Raw genomic sequence first — 19,980 nt, 5'->3', positions numbered from 1 at the left:
ACGCCATATCTGCAAGATAATACTCACCTTTCATAATTGTTCCTTAAGTGCTGGACATTCTCTTGAATTTTTGAACACCAAATATTAAAAATGCATTAAAGGCAGCAATCACCGACCTCAAGGTAGACTTTCATGCCATAGCCATTAGACTGGAAGCAGCTGAGGAAGTGGGTGTCAGGAGAAATGCAGTCAGAATATATCTTTGAAGCAAGGGTAAACAACTTACAACTTCTAATACGAGTTTGTAGAAATGCACAAAGACTTAAAGGTTGTAGATGCAACCTTCTGGTACAGGAATGCTGGAATCTGTTGCACTAAAGCAAATAAGATCAGCACTTTAATCTGTATTTAACAATTTGTGTGAGAGGCCCCGGAAATCCTTAACAAAAACATTTATCCCCAAGGTGGAAAAATTATAGAACCACAGGATAGACTGCATCGCACATGTTATTTTTTATTTCAGCCATGGTTACATTTTAAGTAAAAGCCTTTTAAAACATACTGTCTTGTGTCTGTGATAGTTTCTGGGAAGTGTGTGGTCAGTTAATGAGGTATCATAGCTCTAACAATCCACCCCATTGCTCTCTGATGTTTTGTCTAAAAGACCACATACAAAAAGGCACTTTTTATGTTAATGAAAAAAATACAGAGCTATATGCCATATGCCAATTTTCAAAGAGATACAATAACAAAGTTATTAACTGAGAAATTAGACTGGTTTCATACAATGGGGGGGGATGTGTATATTATAGAGAAAAATTACATTATGCCTGTCATTTAACACATTGCAATGACATGCAAAGCTTTTTGTAACACTAAGTTTACAGGTGCACTAGACTTTGCCACCCTTCTGAAAAGAGATCCATGGTGGTTTGCCTTTCAGAAGCATTTGACATTTTGTAAAGCATTGCGCAAACTGTTGGCGTGATTATAAATAAATAATAATTTGACAGGCAGTGAAGAGGCAATATGGCACCACTTCAGTGCCAGTTTTAACCCTGTAAAATGTTGCACCACCCCACTGCAACTATGTGCATTAGAGTTTGACAGCAGTACAATGCAACAAAGAGTATAATTTTTGCCACGCCTGAAAGAAAAACATCATGACATTTGTATAACCTTGTCCAGCTGGAATCTAGCATAAAGGGGTGTCATGTTTTTACGCTCCACCTATCCCCAAGTACTAGAATAAGCAAGCCTTAAGGCACAGAAAAATATAAACACAACATTGCGACAATAGCAAGACTTTTTCTAACTGTAATGCAGTTTTGGTTTGTGGGTAAAAGTTTTTCTGTTTTGTATTTTAGAGCTAATTGAGGTTCTGTGCCAAGAATTAATTGATCCTAGCCATTTATTATTACAATATTTTAATTGTAGTTATCAAACAGCATATCCCCATGGAGAGGAACAGCAAAAGAATTTGTTACAATAAAAAAAGGAAAGAAAAAAAAAAACTTAGACATTTAGAATCAATCAAGATGTTTGTCTAGTTCTCTGGAAGAGCTAGGCTGGCAGTGTAACATTTGAATAGTGGAATGTAATCAAGCTATGACAGATGACGTTTTCTAGACAAAATTTGTAATGACTGTCTTTTTTCCATCCAGTGCCTGTGCTCACTCAACCACTGCAATATTTTAACAGAATATCGCAGGGTCACCATATGTAAGAGAAAAAAAAAAGAAGGAGGTTAGGGTGGGGGTTATGAAGAAATAAGAGGAAGAAAGGATTAAGAATCAGGAGAAGATGCACTAGCCTCCTGATTAGTAGCCTAACCAAGGATTTCATGTTTTGTTGAATTTTGACTATCTAGCTGCGAGAATATAAAATATTTTTTTTTTGTTATTTTGGGGCCTCTACATCTACCTTTACAAAACAGCTATTTCCGGCATTCTCGTGATGTTCAATTTGGTTACTAAATGTGTCAGATTGAAAAGTCCAGAATTTGGTGACTTTAGGGCATTGCTACCAAATGTGAAACATAGTTCCCAGCTAGTCACAACTCCCGAAGCAGGAGGATGATGCTTATGGACACCTTTTAGCTACTCTAGTGAGAACCATGTACCAATGCAGTAATGTTTTATAATTGGATTCCACCAGGGTCATTAGGAGAAACCTTTGACAAATTATTAGCTATATCTTGCCACTCCTCTAGGTCAAAATTAATCCTAAATTTTCCCTCTCATTAAGTCATAAAAGGAAGTCTAAACTATTAGGAGCTCATAGGGAAATGAAGATGTGGCCCTTTGAATGGATGATAGTTCTGCAGGATAATTCAAATGGCGTTAACGTGGCCCAACAGCACATTTCAATTGGTTTTCAAAAATAAAGCTCAATTCCATTTTAAAAATCCCCTTTCTACAGCAACCATTCGTTTTCCTACCATCTAAAAAGTGCATGTGCAACCCTGGAAGAAATTCCAGATTATTTAGCAGCAGAGCAAGAGGGGTATAAGGACAGTGAAGCTTTTTCCTAGAGCTTTGTCTGTCCCAGGCCACACGTGTATAAGATAGTACTGGACATTTGATGAAAGGTCGCAATTTGCTAGGGATCCACATCATGTCCCCCCTAATATCAGGGCTGGCATGAATAGAGAAGGTGAGAGGCTCTATTGCTATGGTGAAAAGTAACAGCGATAGTGGACACCCTTGCCTTTATAGCCCCTAACAAGTATTCGTGCCATGGGGATTTGATACCTAGTCCAACAAATATTCATAAAGGGAGTTTTAAACCTCAGACTCTAGAACGTAAAAGAGGTAATCCCAGGATAAGCTATCAAAAGCTTTATGCAAGTCTAAAGATAAAAGCTTCCCTATAGGTAGGAGTATCCCATCGAGTGTGAACAGCTGATATTAGGCCCAGAGAATGTGGTCGGACACTTGTCAATGGCAAATGAAGCCCCGATTGATCTTCGTAATGATAGAATTCTTAAAATTGAACTGAGCTGACTGGCCAGGGATTCAGCAAGAATTTTAAGATCACAATTTATTAGTGATATGGGCCTATAATTTGAAACATCAGTAGGATCTTTGTTAGGGTTGGGTATCACACTAATAAAAGCTTTGTATTCATCCACTGGAATAGATTCCCCATGCAAAAAAAAAAAAAAAAATGAAACCATGTGAGGAACTAACAAGTCAGAATTGTTTGTAATAGCTGTTAGGAAAGCTGGCAGGCCTGAGAGACTTGTTCAGTTTTAAAGTTTTGAGAACTCTTAGAGATCTCGTCCGGCAAGTATGGTTTATCTCTTAGTTCTACATGGCAAGATAGTAAAGTCAGGACATAGGGGCAAAAAGAGAAGCATGATACATTTTGTTAGAAAAGGAGTGAATCTTTTGGGGGTTTTTATACAGGGCGCCATCTTTTAGGATCCTAGGCATTTAAATAGATGCTCCAGTCTTCTAAATGTGTTTTCCCTTAATATACATAAAAGACCAGATTACTTTAAACATATGTTACCAATGGGTGTTAATGTTGTAAAACCCATATTTCTGTGCTCAGTTTGTTGTGCTGCATAATGATTGTGCTTTAGGGTAGCCATAAAAGGGTTCATAATAATTAGCAATTTCCAGCATCACTTGTTTTGACTGGGCATTTCAAATCTAGAAGTAGATGGTGACCAGTTTCCCTGGTGGTTTGAGACAGACACTCATAATCACACAAGAGGATTTTTTACATTGTTGCTTTGTCTATTAAAGTGGATTATACTTAAAAATTTAGGACCATTTTAAGACATCTTAGAATACAACTTTTTACTGACTAATTACAACATTTAGACAATCAATTAGTGTGAAAAATTATACAGACTCATACTTCATCCCTAAAACAAAATGAAAACAAAAAAAAAAACAAAACAAAAAAGGTTTTTATGAGTAAACTTCCACTCAGTTTGCTGTCCATGTAGATCTTTAAGGATGTTATCTCAGAGGCACAAAAATTGTACAAAGACGGTGCATCCGATTGCAGTTCCACAAAGCTCACTTCACTCAAATCCTTAAATATGCACAGAAGGAACAAAGCGCAGCGCATGTTTGAATTTTTGCTTACCAGATTCGACATTTTGCTTCCCTGTTCCATCATGAATCAAATGTAGCCACCCAGGAATATTATAAGTGCTACACAGAATGGTTTGACTCCTGAGTAGAACCATAATATTTCACTTTATTAATTTATAATGTGTGCACACACACACCAACAATTACATAATCAATTGACTGTACCAGTAAAAAATTCAATGGCATGGAAAATCAAGTTCCATATTGTATTTACAGTTGTACTGTGCTTATGAATAAATTCTTGACACCATTTTTGTTTGGCTATATGATAGAAGGGCCTGGATTCCAAAAGAGATTAGATGTGGTACTTTCTGATATAAAAGATATAACAAAAGTTTACCAGAACGTTTCCTGTGAAGCCAGTTGTTTTTAAAGGAAAACATGGCACAGGGGAACATGCAAACCTTTATGAAAGTTAATGTTCGTAAAGAATTCCTGCAACGTGAAGGTACTGTCCTCTGCTCCATTTCTCCCTTGACTCCAAGTAGCAAACAGAATCAAGCTGGTTGATGACTGTAGAGTCCCTGACAAAATTTTCACCGCAGATGTAAGGTGAGCACAATTGTGACAACCGCCCCTATCAACAAGAGGAAGGGGACCCAGGTCTTCAGGAAGCCTCCGACACTAAAAATACACAAAGTATTCAAAATTAAAGTTACAGAGTATTTAGTTAGCTCAATCCTATAGTTAGTATAAATGAGGAATACAGAAGTAAAATAGAGTTAAGCTTCCCTCTTCGATTCAGCCCATCAAACAGATAATGTTCACAGTATTAATATGGTAGGCTGGATAGGTTAGGTTCAAATAGTTAAATAGTAGTAAAGCATTTAAAAGAAATTTTATGTTAAAATGCTGCAGTTGGACTTCATTAGGATGGCACTTGGGCTCTGTCTTAGCATAGATTTCCATCAGAATGCAGCTCAATCTATCCCCAAGCACACACAGTATATTATTCTTATGCAGGATTTATACAGCAACAACAGTTTATGCAGCTCATTAGAACAATCTAATCGAAGGGTCAAGAGATGCAAAAAGTAACAACTGTTGGGGATGGGCTGATAGAGAGAATAAATGTATAGCTGTTACTGTAGGTGGGGGAAGGATGGACCTCTCTGAAGAGATGAGTTTTCAGGGATTGTCTAAAAGTGGACAGAGTAGGAGATAGTCTAACAGATTGGGTTAGGGAGTTCCAGAGGATGGGAGAGCCTCTGGAAAAGTCCTGAAGGCAAGCATGGGAGGAGGTAACAAGGAAGCGAGAGAGCAGGTCTTGGGAGCAACAAAGAGAACAATTTGGTTGGTATTTTGAGTAAAGTTTAATGATTAGCTGGTGGCAGAGTTGTGGATGAATTTGTAAGTGGTTGTTAGTATCTTGAAATTAATTTATTGGGTGAGAGGAAGTTAATGAAGGGATCAGCAGAGAGGGGTAGCAGACACTGAGCGGTTGGTAAGATGGAGGAGTCTAGTGGCAGTATTTATGATGGACTGAATGGGAGATAGCCTTTTGAAAGATAAGCCAGTGAGGAGTACGTTGCAGTAGTCGAGGCAAGAGATGACCAGGGAGTGAATTAGAAGCTTTGTTGTGTCATTGGTTAGGAAGGGGCAATGGGGGAGAAAATAGGAGCTCGATTTTGGATAGACTGAGTTTGAGGAAGTTGTATGACATCCAGTCTGATATGTCTGTTAGTAGATTAATGATACGTGAGGAGACTGATAGAGTGAGCTGAGGGGTACAGAGATAGATTTGGGTGTCCTCAGCATAGACATTGGAGGCTATCAACTGACCCAGGGAGGAGGTGTAGATCAAAAATAAGGGAGGTCCAAGAACAAAGCCTTGGGGAACCCCAACGGAGGAAGGAATAGGAGGAGAGAAAGTAGAATTGCAAGGGACACTGAAGGTAGGATGAGAACCAGCGAACAGTACAGTTGCGAAGACCAAAAGGAGCAGAATTTTTTTTTTTTTTTTGAGGAGGAGGAAGTGGTCCACCATGTCAATGGCAGCAGAAATGTCCAGAAGTAGGAGTACAGAATAGTGTCCATTGATTTTATCCATTAGTAGATTGTGAGTTTTAGGAGAGCAGTTCCCAGAGAGTGTTAAGGGCGAAATCCAGACTGAAGGGGATCAAGAAGGTCGTTCTTAGCGAGATGGTCGCTCAGACGTTTGACCAAGACGTAGACCAAGGAGTTTGGAGAAAAGGGGAGTAAGGAGATGGGGCAAAGGTTATGATTAGTGGAGTGCAGTGAGGGCTTTTCAAGTATGGGGGGTGACTAGTGCATGTTTTAGAGTGTTGGGGAAGATGCCACAGAAGAGAGAGATTGAAGATGTGAATTAGTGTGAGTGTAAGATAGAGCCAAAGGGTGACCATAGCATTTGTGAGGGAACAGGGTCCAGGGGGCAAATGGTTAGGTGGGCGGTAGAAAAAAGTTTAGCAACCTCATCTACAGTGGTGGGGTTGAATGAGGGAAGTAGTGATTATACCTGTGGACATGGAGTGTTAAGTAGGGAAGGTATCTGCACATCAGAGATCTCATCACAAATTGTATCAATATTATTTTTGAAGTGAAAGTCGATCTCCTGGGCAGTGAGTGAGTTAGTGGATGGAAGTAGTGGAGGAAGAAGAAGAAGGCTTAATTTAGATAAAAGTTGACAGGGACTGGATGAGAAGGTGTTAATGAGAGTGATAAAAACAGGTCTTCTTGGCAGTGAGGAGGCAGGAATAGTGTTTTTGGAGTGCAGATTTATATTGGTTAGTCTTTCTGAGACTTAGTCTTACGCCACAGGCGCTCAAGAGTGCTGCTACGTTTTCTGAGACACCTGGTGTCATCTGTTTGCCAAGGTTGTAAGGATCAGGGCCCAATTCTGTGTGTAGTGAGGGGGCAAGCTTATCTAGGGAGGAAGACAGTGAACTGTTGTAGACAGAAGTGGCTAGTTTGGGGCAAGACAGAGATGAGATTTTGTCATACAGGTGGTCAGTAGCAGAAACCTTTGCCACCTCAACCCTTTTCTGCTTTATTCTATGGGTAACTGTTAGGCCACTGGTGTTAGGCCACTGGAGGGAGAGGAGGTTGAAGACAGGGAAAGTGAAACTAATAAGGTGGTGATCCTAGAGTGGAAGAGGAATGTTGGAGAGATTGCACGAAGTGCATAGGTAGGAGAATACAAGGTCAGAGTGAAAAGAAACATATATCCATTGCTTCAGGTCAAAAAAGGAGGAGGTTAGACTGAGAAGTTTAAAAGTAGTGGGAGTATTAGCATTAACAGGGATATTGAAGTCAACGAGAATGTGGGGGATTTCAAAAAAGAGAAAACAGGGTAGACAGGTAGAGAAGTCATCAAGTCCAAGGTCATCAAGGTTAATACCTGTCAGGGGGGCGGTAAATCACAGCTATCCTTAGAGAAATGGGAGAAAATAGACGAATACAATGTGCATCAAAAGAGGAGAGCGGTGAGTGAAGTACCTAATAGGTGCTGTGTGGTGCTAGAAGGATTCCCACTCCTTCTAGCACCACGCAGGAGAAGGGGGGGTGTTTGGGACGAAGAGGAATGGAAAGTTCCATGAATTGAGGCTGTAGCAGAGTACTGCCCTGTGGCTGTTCTTGATGCTTTGACTAATATGGCGGCATGTAGTAGAGTACTGCTATGCTTGTGCACATGCTGTATTTTTTACCATATGGATCTGAGCATCAAAGAGGACAAAAGCATCAATTGCAAGAAAGTACACAGCGCATGCACGGGGATCATATATCACATTACTGCTAAATGTGTGGGACACATTGGTTGACCACTGGTCGAATGGCACCTGTGCATGCATGATGCATAATCCAAGGCTGCAAACATGGCATCTGGAATCGCCCAAGCAGCCTTCTCTGACCACCTACTGCACTTGCACACTTTTTCTCGAAACAGTCTGTACATGTGCCCCCCACTTTCTTGTTAAAAGGCACCACGCCCACACTCCCGCCATTCATCAAAGCTTCTGTACCCGGTCTCTCACCACTGCACCAGGTGAATGCTCCCTTCCCAGTCTCACTATCAAGCTTACACCCTGCCCCTCTCTCACCACTGCAATTGTTCATGACTCTCTCTCTCGTCCAATGCCTGCAGGCAGACATTTGCTGGCCACTCTCTCCCAAACTCCCACATCCTGTACCCCACTCTCTCTCTGCTTTCAGGAAGCCCCGCAAACACTGTGCATAAATGCCCTGACCCACCTCTGTTATCACATCCCAGTCTAACCACTACACCTTTAAGCATCTTCTCAGCAATGCACCTTTTTCCTACTTTCATTAACATGACTTCACCTCCAATAACATCACCTTGTCCAGACGGAGCCTCTTTCTCAATACTTCACCTGCATGCCCCCACCGACCCCCCTCTTCACACTCAGTTGCACGACCTCACTAACTACTTAGCCTACACTCCTCCTCTTGCCAAGCCAATATACAATCCTCCTTTATTCCATGCATGCATTTCCCCCTTGATGTCACCCCACTGCAGAAAGTGCAATATAATGCCCTTGAACCTCAACTACCCCCACCCCTACCTGTCCACCCTCCTCCATCCCCCCTTCCAATATTCTTGCCAACCCAACACCGCAGAGTTTGGCAGACTGCATATATATATATACATATACACACACACACACACACACACACACACACACACACATATATATATATATATATATATATATATATATACACACACACACACACACACACACGTTTTTTACAAAGACTTAGGCAGTAAAAGACACACTCACCTAACATATTTACTGTACACCAAGCTCAGAATACAGAGTTTCACCATGTTCCAGTTCGTGTTATTGTACTTCATAAGGTTCAACGCCATAGCCACATGGGAATGACAGTTGTCACAACATAAATTGTGCTGGAACCAAAACAAAAGAATTTTACATACAAAATGTGAATCACAGATCAACAGAGGAGTAAAAATACCAAACAATGTATATAATGTTTTTGATGGAGGATATTATACCATCACAAATAATAGCAGGCAAAAAGGATTTCTTAAAAGTGCCTAGATATGACCATATAATTAGGCAGAGCAGAGATCAACAACTGAATCCTTAAGATATCTGACTGTGCATAGCAGCCCGATTACTAGATGATCTTTCTGAAATCAGAAATACTGAGAGACAATTAGGAGGGACCAGGAACAGTTGAAAAAAAACTTACTAATAGATTAGAGGCTGTTCCCTTTTAAAAGTGTAGGCTCACAAACTGATACCCAATCATGTGAGAGAAATTTTAAAAATGTGTTTTTCGTAGTACAAGAATGGTTGCCCAATGTGAACAGTTTCACTTTATTTTCTAAGCTCAGTGAAGATGTATAATGCAAAGTGAACATTCACTTTGCAAAGTTAAAAGTCATTATTTTAGTAAATCAACGCCTTTTCTGATGGTTTTAGAGAGGGAGGTAAAGCAGAACTCCAGGCTAAGAGCTAAATACACAGTGTCTCACAGAAGTGAGTACTCCCCTCACATTTTTGTAAATATTTTATTATATCTTCATGTGACAACACTGAAGAAATGACACTTTGCTACTATGTAAAGTAGTGAGTGTGCAGCTTGTATAACAGTGTAAATTTGCTGTCCCCTCTAAATAACTGAACACAGCCATTAATGTCTAGACCGCTGGCAACAAAAGTGAGTACACCCCTAAGTGAAAATGTCCAAATGTGGCATAATTAGCCATTTTCCCTAATGTGACTCCTTAGTGTTACAAGGTCTCAGGTGTGAATGGGGAGCAGGTGTGTTAAAATTTGGTGTTGTCGCTCTCACTGTCTCATACTGGTCACTGGAAGTTCAACATGGCACCTCATGGCAAAGAACACGGAGGATCTGAAAAAAGAATTGTTGCTCCACATAAAGATGGCCCCTAGGCTATAAGAGCAGCAGCACGGTAGCCAAGACCATACAGCAGTTTAACAGGACAGCTTCCACTCAGAACAGACCTCACCATAGTTGAGTGAACGTGATCCGTGTCATATCCAGAGGTTGTCTTTGAGAAATAGATGTATGAGTGCTGCCAGCATTTCTGCAGAGGTTGAAGGGGTGGGGGGGTCAGCCTGTCACTGCTCAGACCGAATCAGGTCTGCTCAGGCCGCACACTTTATCAAATTGGTCTGCATGGCTGTTGTCCCAGAAGGAAGCCTCTTCTTAAGATGATGCACAAGAAAGCCCGCAAACAGTTTGCTGAAGACAAGCAGACTAAGGACATAGATTACTGGAGCCATGTCCTGTGGTCTGATGAGACCAAAGATAAACTTATTTGGTTCAGATGGTGTCAAGCGTGTGTGGCAGCAACCAGGTGAGGAGTACAAAGACAAGTGTGTCTTGCCTACAGTCAAGCATGGTGGTGGGAGTGTCATGGTATGGGGCTGCATGAGTGCTGCCGGCACTAGGGAGCTACAGTTCACTGAGGGAACCATGAATGCCAACATGTACTGTGACATACTGAAGCAGAGCATGATCCCCTCCCTTTGGAGACTGGGCAGCAGGGCAGTATTCCAACATAACGACCCCAAACACACCTTCAAGACGACCACTGCCTTGCTAAAGAAGCTGAGGGTAAAAGGTGATAGACTGGCCAAGCATGTCTCCAAACCTAAAGATTGAGCATCTGTGGGGCATCCTCAAATGGAAGGTGGAGGAGCGCAAGGTCTCTAACATCCACCAGCTCCGTTATGTCCTCATGGAGGAGTGGAAGAGGACTCCAGTGGCAACCTGTGAAGCACTAGTGAACTCCATGCCCAGGAGGGTTAAGGCAGTGCTGGAAAATAATGGTGGCCAAACAAAATATTGGAACTTTGGGCCCAATTTAGACATTTCCACTTAGGGGTGTACTCAATTTTGTTGCCAGCGGTTTAGACATTAATGGCTGTGTGTTAAGTTATTTTGAGGGGACAGCAAATTTACACTATTATACAAGCTGTACACTTACTCCTTTACATTGTAGCAAAGTGCCATTTCTTCAGTGTTGTCACATGAAAAGATATAATAAAATATTTACAAAAATGTGAGGGGTGTACTCACTTCTGTGAGATACTGTATATACTGGGGCAGTTTAAATGATCAGTTCACCTTATGTTACACCAGTAGTCAAGGTGTACCATGTAACAGGTTACTGTTGCGCAGCCCCTGCACAGGCCCCACCCTTCTATTCCTTGATCCTGCATTTTGACAGGGGGCCGGGGATCTTTTCTGGCACACAATTAAACGCGACCGTGTGGGGTTCCGCCCTCCCGGTCACGTAACTGTCAGTTATTGTGGCTGACGACTTGTAGTTCTCAATTAACTACCAGGGGGCTGATGAGCACTCTAGGTAGTTCATTGATGTTTTTCTGTCATTCAGTAATTAACTGCCCATAAGATGTACAGAAAGTCAGCTACACTGACAGTCTGAAAGAGCCTGAGATTGCACCTGCAATCTGCTGATCGCAGGTGCAATGCTTTACAGGCTCCTAGTAAAAAAAATAAATGCACATTTTTTTTTACAAAGATTAACTAATCCTTTAACCTGTCAAAGCTGTCTGGCCATTTCTAAGATTTGCACAGCTCTACCAACCAACAGAATCAGAGAAGGAATCTGGTTTGTCTCCACTTTTGTTAAGCACTACAGCTAAATCACTTCCCTACCCTCACCCTGCGACTGGGCAGTGAAGGAGAAGCAGTACCCTATTAAGCTCAACCATCTGCTCTCTCCTGCTGTCAATATGTTCCTTGCCATCACATGTGCAATGTAGCAGAGCCTTATTGGTTCCTAGTGCTACATTTATGGGTTTTCAGTCTGAGTGCTAAAAGAGGCCAATTCCAAGTCAATCCAGATGCTTATACTATGATTATCATCATTATTCAAAATTTATATAGCGCCAACAGTTAGTGCAGCGCTTTACAATATAAAGGGAGACAGTACAGTTACAATACAATAAAAAAACAAGGAATAAGAGGGCCTGCTCATAAAAGCTAACAATTAATAGGGTGGGGCAAGTGGTACAAAAGGTTATAACTGTGGGGGAAGAACTGATGGACATGATAAATGTCTAATTGGAAGCGTGATATTCTTCACTGAAGAGATGAGTTTTCAGGGATCGCCAAAACGGCAGTCAGAGTAGGGAACAGTCGGACAAGTTGAGGGAAAGAGTTCCAGGGATGGGAGAAGCTCTGGCGAAGTCCTGGAGACGAGCATTTAAAAATACATTACATTTTGTAATGAATATACACCATCTTGCCAAATGTATTGGGACACCTGCCTTTACACGCACATGAACTTTAAAGTGTTACTAAACCCACAACAGTAAAATCAGTCTGTATATGCAATAAAGCATGCTTGTTATACTCACTGTGGAACCTACAGGCGAAACTCGAAAAAATTAGAATATCGTGCAAAAGTTCATTTATTTCAGTAATGCAACTTAAAAGGTGAAGCTAATATATCAGATAGACTCATTACATGCAAAGCAAGATAGTTCAAGCCGTGATTTGTCATAATTGTGATGATTATGGCTTACAGCTCATGAAAACCCCAAATCCACAATCGCAGAAAATGAGAATATTACATGCAATCAATAAAACAAGGATTGTACAAAGAACAAGATCGGACCTCTGAAAAGTATAAGCATGCATATGTACTCAGTACTTGGTTTGTGCCCCTTTTGCAGCAATTACTGCCTCAATGCGGCGTGGCATGGAAGCTATCAGCCTGTGGCACTGCTGAGGTGTTCTGGAAGACCAGAATGCTTCAATAGTGGCCTTCAGCTCTTCTGCATTGTTCTGTCTCATGTCTCTCATCTTTCTCTTGGCAATGCCCCATAGATTCTCTATGGGGTTCAGGTCAGGCAAGTTTGCTGGCCAATCAAGCACAGTAATCCCACGGTCATTGAACCAGGTTTTGGTGCTTTTGGCAGTGTGGGCAGGTGCAAAGTCCTGCTGGAAAATGAAGTCAGCATCCCCATAAAGCTCATCTGCGGAAGGAAGCATGAAGTGCTCCAAAATCTCCTGGTAGACGGCTGCATTGACCCTGGACTTAAGGAAGCACAGTGGACCAACACCAGCAGATGACATGGATCCCCAAATCAACACAGACTGTGGAAACTTCACACTGGACTTCAAGCATCTTGCAGTGTGTGCCTCTCCATTCTTCCTCCATACTCTGGGTCCTTGGTTTCCAAATGAGATGCAAAAGTTGCTCTCATCAGAAAAGAGGACTTTGGACCACTGAGCAACAGAGCAGATCTATTTTTCTTTAGCCCAGGTAAGACGCTTCTGATGTTGTTTGTTGTTCAGGAGTGGCTTGACAAGAGGAATACGACATTTGAAGCCCATGTCCAGGATCCGTCTGTGTGTGGTGGCTCTTGATGCACTGACTCCAGCCTCAGTCCACTCCTTGTGAAAGTCCCCAACACTTTTGAATGGCCTTTTCCTGACAATCCTCTCCAGGCTGCGGTCATCCCTGCTGCTTGTGCACTTTTTTCTTCCACACTTTTCCCTTCCACATAACTTTCTATTAACCTCCTTAGCGGTGTTCCCGAGTGTAGCTCGGGGTAAAATTTCTATACCAAAAGCGGTAACCCCGAGCTACACTTGGGCTTACCATGCGGCGCTGCTCTGGGGGTCCCTGCAGCACTTACCTTGTCCTTCGCACCCGCGATGTGGCCCCTCCAGCGTCCCCGGCCATCTCCTCCGGCCGGTGCCGGCATCCGGCTTCTGTGTTCCGGTCCCTGTGACGTCGGGACGTACGGGCGCCGGAACCGGCAGGAAATTTGAATTTTTTAAAAAATGGAATTTTTGCTGTCATTGCTATTTCAATGCATTTCACATACATTTTGTCCCTAGTGCTTTGTCCTGTGCCCTGCCTGCATTTTGAATGTTCTTTCTGCCTGGAAACTTAGACAAGTCCATGGCGTCCAAAAAGCGTCCCTTTACGTCAAAAGCGGTTTTAGAACAGCGATAGTAAATCAGAACCACTTGCAGAATTGAGTGATGATTCGTGGGGAAATTCGTCATCAGACACTGAAAACAATTTTGCGACTTTGCTCAGCGATGTGCGAATTTGCCTCTGTATTTCAAATTTCAGTGTTTTTGGTTTGATTATATTATTGAATTAAATTTATTATTATTATATTATTATTTTTTATGATTATTTATTAAATTATAATTCATGATTTCGTGTTTCAAATTTTATCATATCCGGAATGTTTAATAGACTTTTGTTCGGACAGATTTCAGTGAGTTATTCCTAAAAATTACAGCCTACAATAAAAAACTACATATTTCCATGCAACAAAATGGTACCGCTTTCAGCACAAAAAATCGGAAAGAATCATACCGCTAGGGAGGTTAATGTACTTTGATACAGCACTTTGGGAACATCCAACTTCTTTTGCAATTACCTTTTGAGGCTTTCCCTCCTTATAGAGGGTGTCAATGATGGTTTTCTGCACAACTGTCAGGTTAGCAGTCTTTCCCACGATTGTGATTCCTACTGAACCAGACAGAGACCATTTAAAGGCTCAGGAACCCTTTGCAGGTGTTATGGCTTAATTAGCTGATTAGAGTGGGACACTGAGCCGAAAATATTGCACCTTTTCACAATATTCTAATTTTCTGAGATTGTGGATTTGGGGTTTTCATGAGCCATATAATTGCCATTTTCATGTAAGCCATAATCATTACAATTATGACAAATCACAACTTGAAATATCTTGCTTTGCATGTAATGAGTCTATCTCATATATTAGTTTCACCTTTTAAGTTGCATTACTGAAATAAATTAACTTTTGCACGATATTCTAATATTTCGAGTTTCACCTGTAAGGGGTAATCCTCTGCTCTGTGTAAAAATGCTGTTTGATCCTCTTCTTCCAGTGTCCACCTCTTATCACCTGATAAGATATATCGTGTGGAGACACTGTACATATGCTTAGTTCAGTGTGTATTGCTAGAGAGGTTTTTTTTTTTTCTTGGGAGAATGCATGTGATCAGCACAGGGCCAATCAGCACTGCTCAGAGGTCAGGAGTTTTGCATCCTCCTAGAGCAGAAGGAAAACTGCTACTACAAGCTTTACCAGTGCTCTGCAAACAATGATAGAAGTCACAAGACTGCTCTAACTACTGATGAGAAAAAGTATTTAGCAGTTTAGAGTTACTAAAATAATTGCATTCCCATGTAGTGTGTACTGTGGGAGACCACATAGAATGAATGCAGGGTCCTGGATTTAGTAACACTTTAATGGCATCCCAGTCTTAGTCCGCAGGGTTCAATATTGAGTTGGCCCACTCTTTGCAGCTATAACAGCTTCAACTCTTCTGGGAAGGCTGTCCACAAGGTTTAGGAGTGTGTCTATGGAAATGTTTGAACATTCTTCCAGAAGCGCATTTGTGAGGTCAGGCACTGATGTCTCTGTCATTTTATTTGGCCTACCACTTTGTGGCTGATTTGCTGTTGTATAATACCACTAACAGTTGACTGTGGAATATTTAGTAGCAAGGAAATTTCACGGATGGACTTACTGCACAGGTGATAATCTATCACAGTACCACGCTTGAATTCACTGAGCTCCTGAGAGCGACCCATTCTTTCACAAATGTTTGTAGAAGTCTGCATGCCTAGGTGCTTGTTTTTATACACCTGTGGCCATGGAGGTCATTGCAGCACCTGAATTAAATGATTTGGAGGGGTGTCCCACTAATTTTGGCATTATCTGCCTTTGCTTTGTGCATTCCTTATATCTGCTTAGGCTGGCCATACATTATACAATTATCTGCAGATTTTCTGCCCAATTTCCTTTAGATTTACCTTCAACTATGTAGTGCAAGGGCCTGCCTAATTGGATACAACTGAAAGTGTTGTTTAGGTTTGTCCTCCTATTATATGGTTTTTGGTAAATCTAAACCAAAAATCTGCAGATAATTGTATAATGTATGGCCAGCCTTAGAGTTACTCCTTAAAACTGATGCAAATTTGATGTGAAAAAGAACTCACCATGCGATGTTTATACTCTTCAGAAGCTTCGTGGACAGCTGTATCCCATGGATTGGGACCACTGGCATAGACAAAATTAGGATCTAATTGCCAGTATCTAAAAAGAAATATTTTTGCAGAATGGTGAAGTTTGGAAACATAAAAATTTACAGATGAATATTGTTATTGTAAAAGAAGCCACTTACTTGACTGGTTTCCCAAATGCCATACAATCTTCCTGTAAACAAAGATTTTTATGTTACATATAATTGCAGTTATCCCACAACCCAAGATGATCAGCAGAAAAATATATCTTTGATGACCTCAATAACCAAAACACTGTTGTTTTCTAATTCATATAAGAAACAAAAACCTCAAATTAGTTGCTATTGGCATTACTTTTGTCTCCTTCAGTTTACAAAAAAGTGATGACAAAAATGAGTGACCATGGCGTGGGTTGGTTGCCGATTCCCTGAGCTCTGCTTTTTCCAAGGGCTTCGCCAAACAACATGGACAGGATAGGAAATGCTAAGCGGTTTTCAGCTTGGATCATGCTGGCTAATTGCTGATGACCGAGTTCTTGGGTTTACTGGGCTGCTACTACTACTATCAAACTGGAATTTTAGTTCTACCTCCTTGCAGAAGCCTATCAACGGTGTCAGTGAGATCAACAGCTAAACCTTTTGTCTGACAGCATTATCTCCTTCACTCTTCCTTTATTCTTCTGTCCTCAACACTGAAACTCCTTGACTGTCAGTTGGCAGTTTTTAGTGGAGTTTCGGTGAAGTTTCCTGGAAGTCCTGTGCAGCCAGCCACCCCCACCTTCATCTTCTCCTATTATCAATCTTGTTGCCTCCAGCTGTTTCTTAAACTGCCAGAATGATTCACACCAGATTACATTGAGCTGTAAATAATGAAGTACAAAATCCTTGCCATTACCAGCTAAATCACCTCCTGCCTTCAGTTTGTGTCACTTAGCAGCTACCAGTCATCCTCCAATAACTCATTTATCCATCCATCCAGGTGTACTACTGACATCCATCAATCCATTCATCCAGTGTACTGCAGCTATATTTGTGTCAAACTGTGGGCTGGTAATTTTTGTCCCAGTGTACAAGACTGATCTGAGAAGTGCAGCAATACCATTTTCACGGACATCAGTCACCCATCTATTTAAAGGTATGGCAGCGGAACCAGTACCAGAAAAAGCCCTTGGTGGCCTTGCTGGCCCAAATAAACTGGGGACTTTGGTGCAAGAATTCACGGGAGTCCCAAAACATTTTGACCTCCACCTATTACTGCTATCCATCCCAATCCAGCATGCTGACGGGATCTGCGGGATTAGAGTATGCTCTTCAGCCTGTAAACCTGCTAGCTGCCAGTCCCTGTGTCTTTGCTGAGCTGAGAACTGTGATGTGCATTAAGAGAGTGTGGAATATTAGACAGTAGAACGAGTAAAGACATGGGTAGCTGGGGGTCTTTGTGTGATCACTTGTGTGTCTCCATTTACACTAATACCCGTTTTTATCCAGCCATTCCCGTATCTGAAAACACAGTGGTGCACTGCAGAGGAACTTGTGTCAGCAAAATCCAGAGAAGCCTGCTGGTGGGAGATCCTAGAATTAACACCATCGGGGCCTCTGCAGTATTATCAGCTGCCTCAATACAGGTTGTACTTAACAGCAGATAGTCTTATCTATGACAAGAGGGAGAAAACTCACTGGGCCAGAACGAGGAGGGGTTTCCAAGCTCCAAGTCAACTAGCATGCTCCGCTTTATGCCATCAGTCCTTGGCTCAGCTCCTGGGGCAGTTCCCGGGGCAATTCCAGCTTCAGCGAGTAGTGAAAGCACTGCTACTGGCTAAGTGGATACAGTGGGTTTGGTTGGTTCAATGGGTCCCAGTAGTGTTCAGGGGTCACTGGATTTTCTGGGCCCCACAGACCCTATTCTGGTAACACAACTTCGGGCCCTACACATGCTACAGAGGTCTTTGTAGCTCTGGTCCTTGAGGAAGTGGGCGAGTGCAGTTTGCATGGAAATATATCTCAGGAAGTTTGTTACAGTGAATGAAATAAGTATTTGATCCCCTGCTGATTTTGAATGTTTGCCCACTCACAAAGAAATGATCAGTCTAAATATCGAATGGTAGGTGTATTGTAATACTGAGAGACAGAATAGCAACAAAAAATTCAAAAGAAATGCATGTCTAACAAATTATGCACGGATTTGACCCCCTATCATTCAGCAGGATTTCTGGCTACCAGGTGCCTTTCATACAGGTAACAAGCTGAGATGAGAAACAGTCTCTTAAAAGGTAGTGCTGCTAATCATTTTGTTACCTGTATAAAAAAAAAAAAGACACCTGTCAACAGGAGCAATCAGAATCCAAACTCTCCACTATGGCAAAGACCAAAGAGCTGTCCAAGGATGTCAGGGACAAGATTGTAGACCTATACAAGGCTGGACTGGGCTACCAACCTATCGCCAAGCAGTTTGGCGAGAAGGTGACAACAGTTGGCACAATCATTCGCAAATGGAAGAAACACAAAACAACTGTCAGTCTCCCTAGGTCTGGTGCACCATGCAAGACCTCACCTCGTGGAGTGTCAATGATCATGAGAAAGTGAGGAATCATCCCAGAACTACACGTGAGGATCTTGTCAATGATCTCCAGGCAGCTGGGACACAGTCACCAAGAAAACAATTGGTAACACACTACACTGACAAGAATTGAAATCCTGAAGTGATCGCAAGTTCCCTCTGCTCAAGAGAGCACATGTCCAGGCCCATCTGAAGCTTGCCACTGAACATCTGAATGATGCAGAGGAGGACTGGTTGAAAGTTTTGTGGTCAGATAAGACCAAAATCGAGCTCTTTGTCATCAACTCAACTCGCCGTGTTTGGAGGAGGAGGATTGCTGCCTATGACCCCAAGAACACCATCCCAACTCGAGTTGCCAAACGTCAGCCAACTACAGGAAACGTCTGACCTCTGTGATTGCCAACAAGGGATTTGCCACAAAGTACTAAATCATGCTTTCTGAAGGGGCTCAAATACTTATTTCCCTCATGAACATGCAAATCAGTGCATAATTTGTTAGACATGCATGTCTTTTGAATTTTTTGTTGCTATTCTGTCTCTCAGTGTTACAATACACCTACCATACGATTTTTAGACTGATCATTTTTTTGCTCCCCTGCTGATTTTGAATGTTTGCCCACTCACAAATACTTATTTCTTTCACTGTAGTTACTATGCCTTTCGAGCATAGATCAACATATGATCCATCCATGGCAGTAACACAGTGCTTACCGGGTTCATTGGAGGCGCAGGAATCTTCAAACAACATACCAATAATGATACCTACTGTAATTGTTGCATCTGTTACTTCAGCTTCTCCTGCTATAGCAGTGGCAGGAACTGTACTGAACACAGTATCCACATTGATCATATCTAGTCCTATAACATCTACATCAGCAATGCCAGCGTCAACTACTTCTATAAGTCTCTAGAAGCCTCTCCACGCCAACCATCCCAGGGATCATCAGCCCTAGGGGAGTTAGCTTCACGCAGTCTAGACCCAAAACTGATATAAGATCTGGGTGAGCAGTCCATGAGCGAGGGGGTAATGAGTGTTCTACGATTGCTTTCTCCAAAACAGGATCTGGAGGCAATTCCAACTAGAGGAGACTTGGAAAACCTGGCACAACGCTTAAAAGGGGTGCTCTGCTAGGAGATAACTGAGGTGCGGGAACACGTTGAGAGGGTAGAAACAAGAGCATGTACATTGGAGGCAGCAGGTGACATTGTGAATTCCTGGCTATCTTAAAGTCTCTTCAATCAATGACCAGGCAAAGGCTCACTGCGCTTTTTCTTCGCGTGGAAGACGCAGAGAACCGAAACCAAAAAGGAACAATATCCACCTCAGGGGTATACCCGAGTCTA

At 41.9% G+C, this 19,980-nt stretch overlaps 1 protein-coding gene across 2 annotated transcripts in view; it reads right to left on the bottom strand.

The window, feature by feature from the left end:
• Positions 1-429: 429 nt before the first annotated feature.
• Positions 430-19,980, bottom strand: part of TMEM222 (transmembrane protein 222) — a 92,341-nt gene continuing 72,790 nt past the window's right edge. For both annotated transcript variants that reach the window (XM_089659167.1, XM_089659166.1), the window contains exons 4-7: positions 16,242-16,273; positions 16,057-16,153; positions 8,813-8,940; positions 430-4,676 (exon numbers count right to left, since the gene is read on the bottom strand). In XM_089659167.1, the coding sequence (XP_089515293.1) occupies positions 4,589-4,676; positions 8,813-8,940; positions 16,057-16,153; positions 16,242-16,273 (345 nt within the window). In that variant the 3' untranslated portion in view covers positions 430-4,588. The remainder of the gene's footprint in view (positions 4,677-8,812; positions 8,941-16,056; positions 16,154-16,241; positions 16,274-19,980) is intronic.

Source organism: Staurois parvus, unplaced genomic scaffold (genome assembly GCF_062004578.1).
Source record: "Staurois parvus isolate SC_StPar_1 unplaced genomic scaffold, SC_StPar_1.0 ptg001134l, whole genome shotgun sequence".
In the NCBI taxonomy this organism is placed as follows: domain Eukaryota; kingdom Metazoa; phylum Chordata; class Amphibia; order Anura; family Ranidae; genus Staurois; species Staurois parvus.
This window is presented reverse-complemented; position numbering and strand designations above follow the sequence as displayed.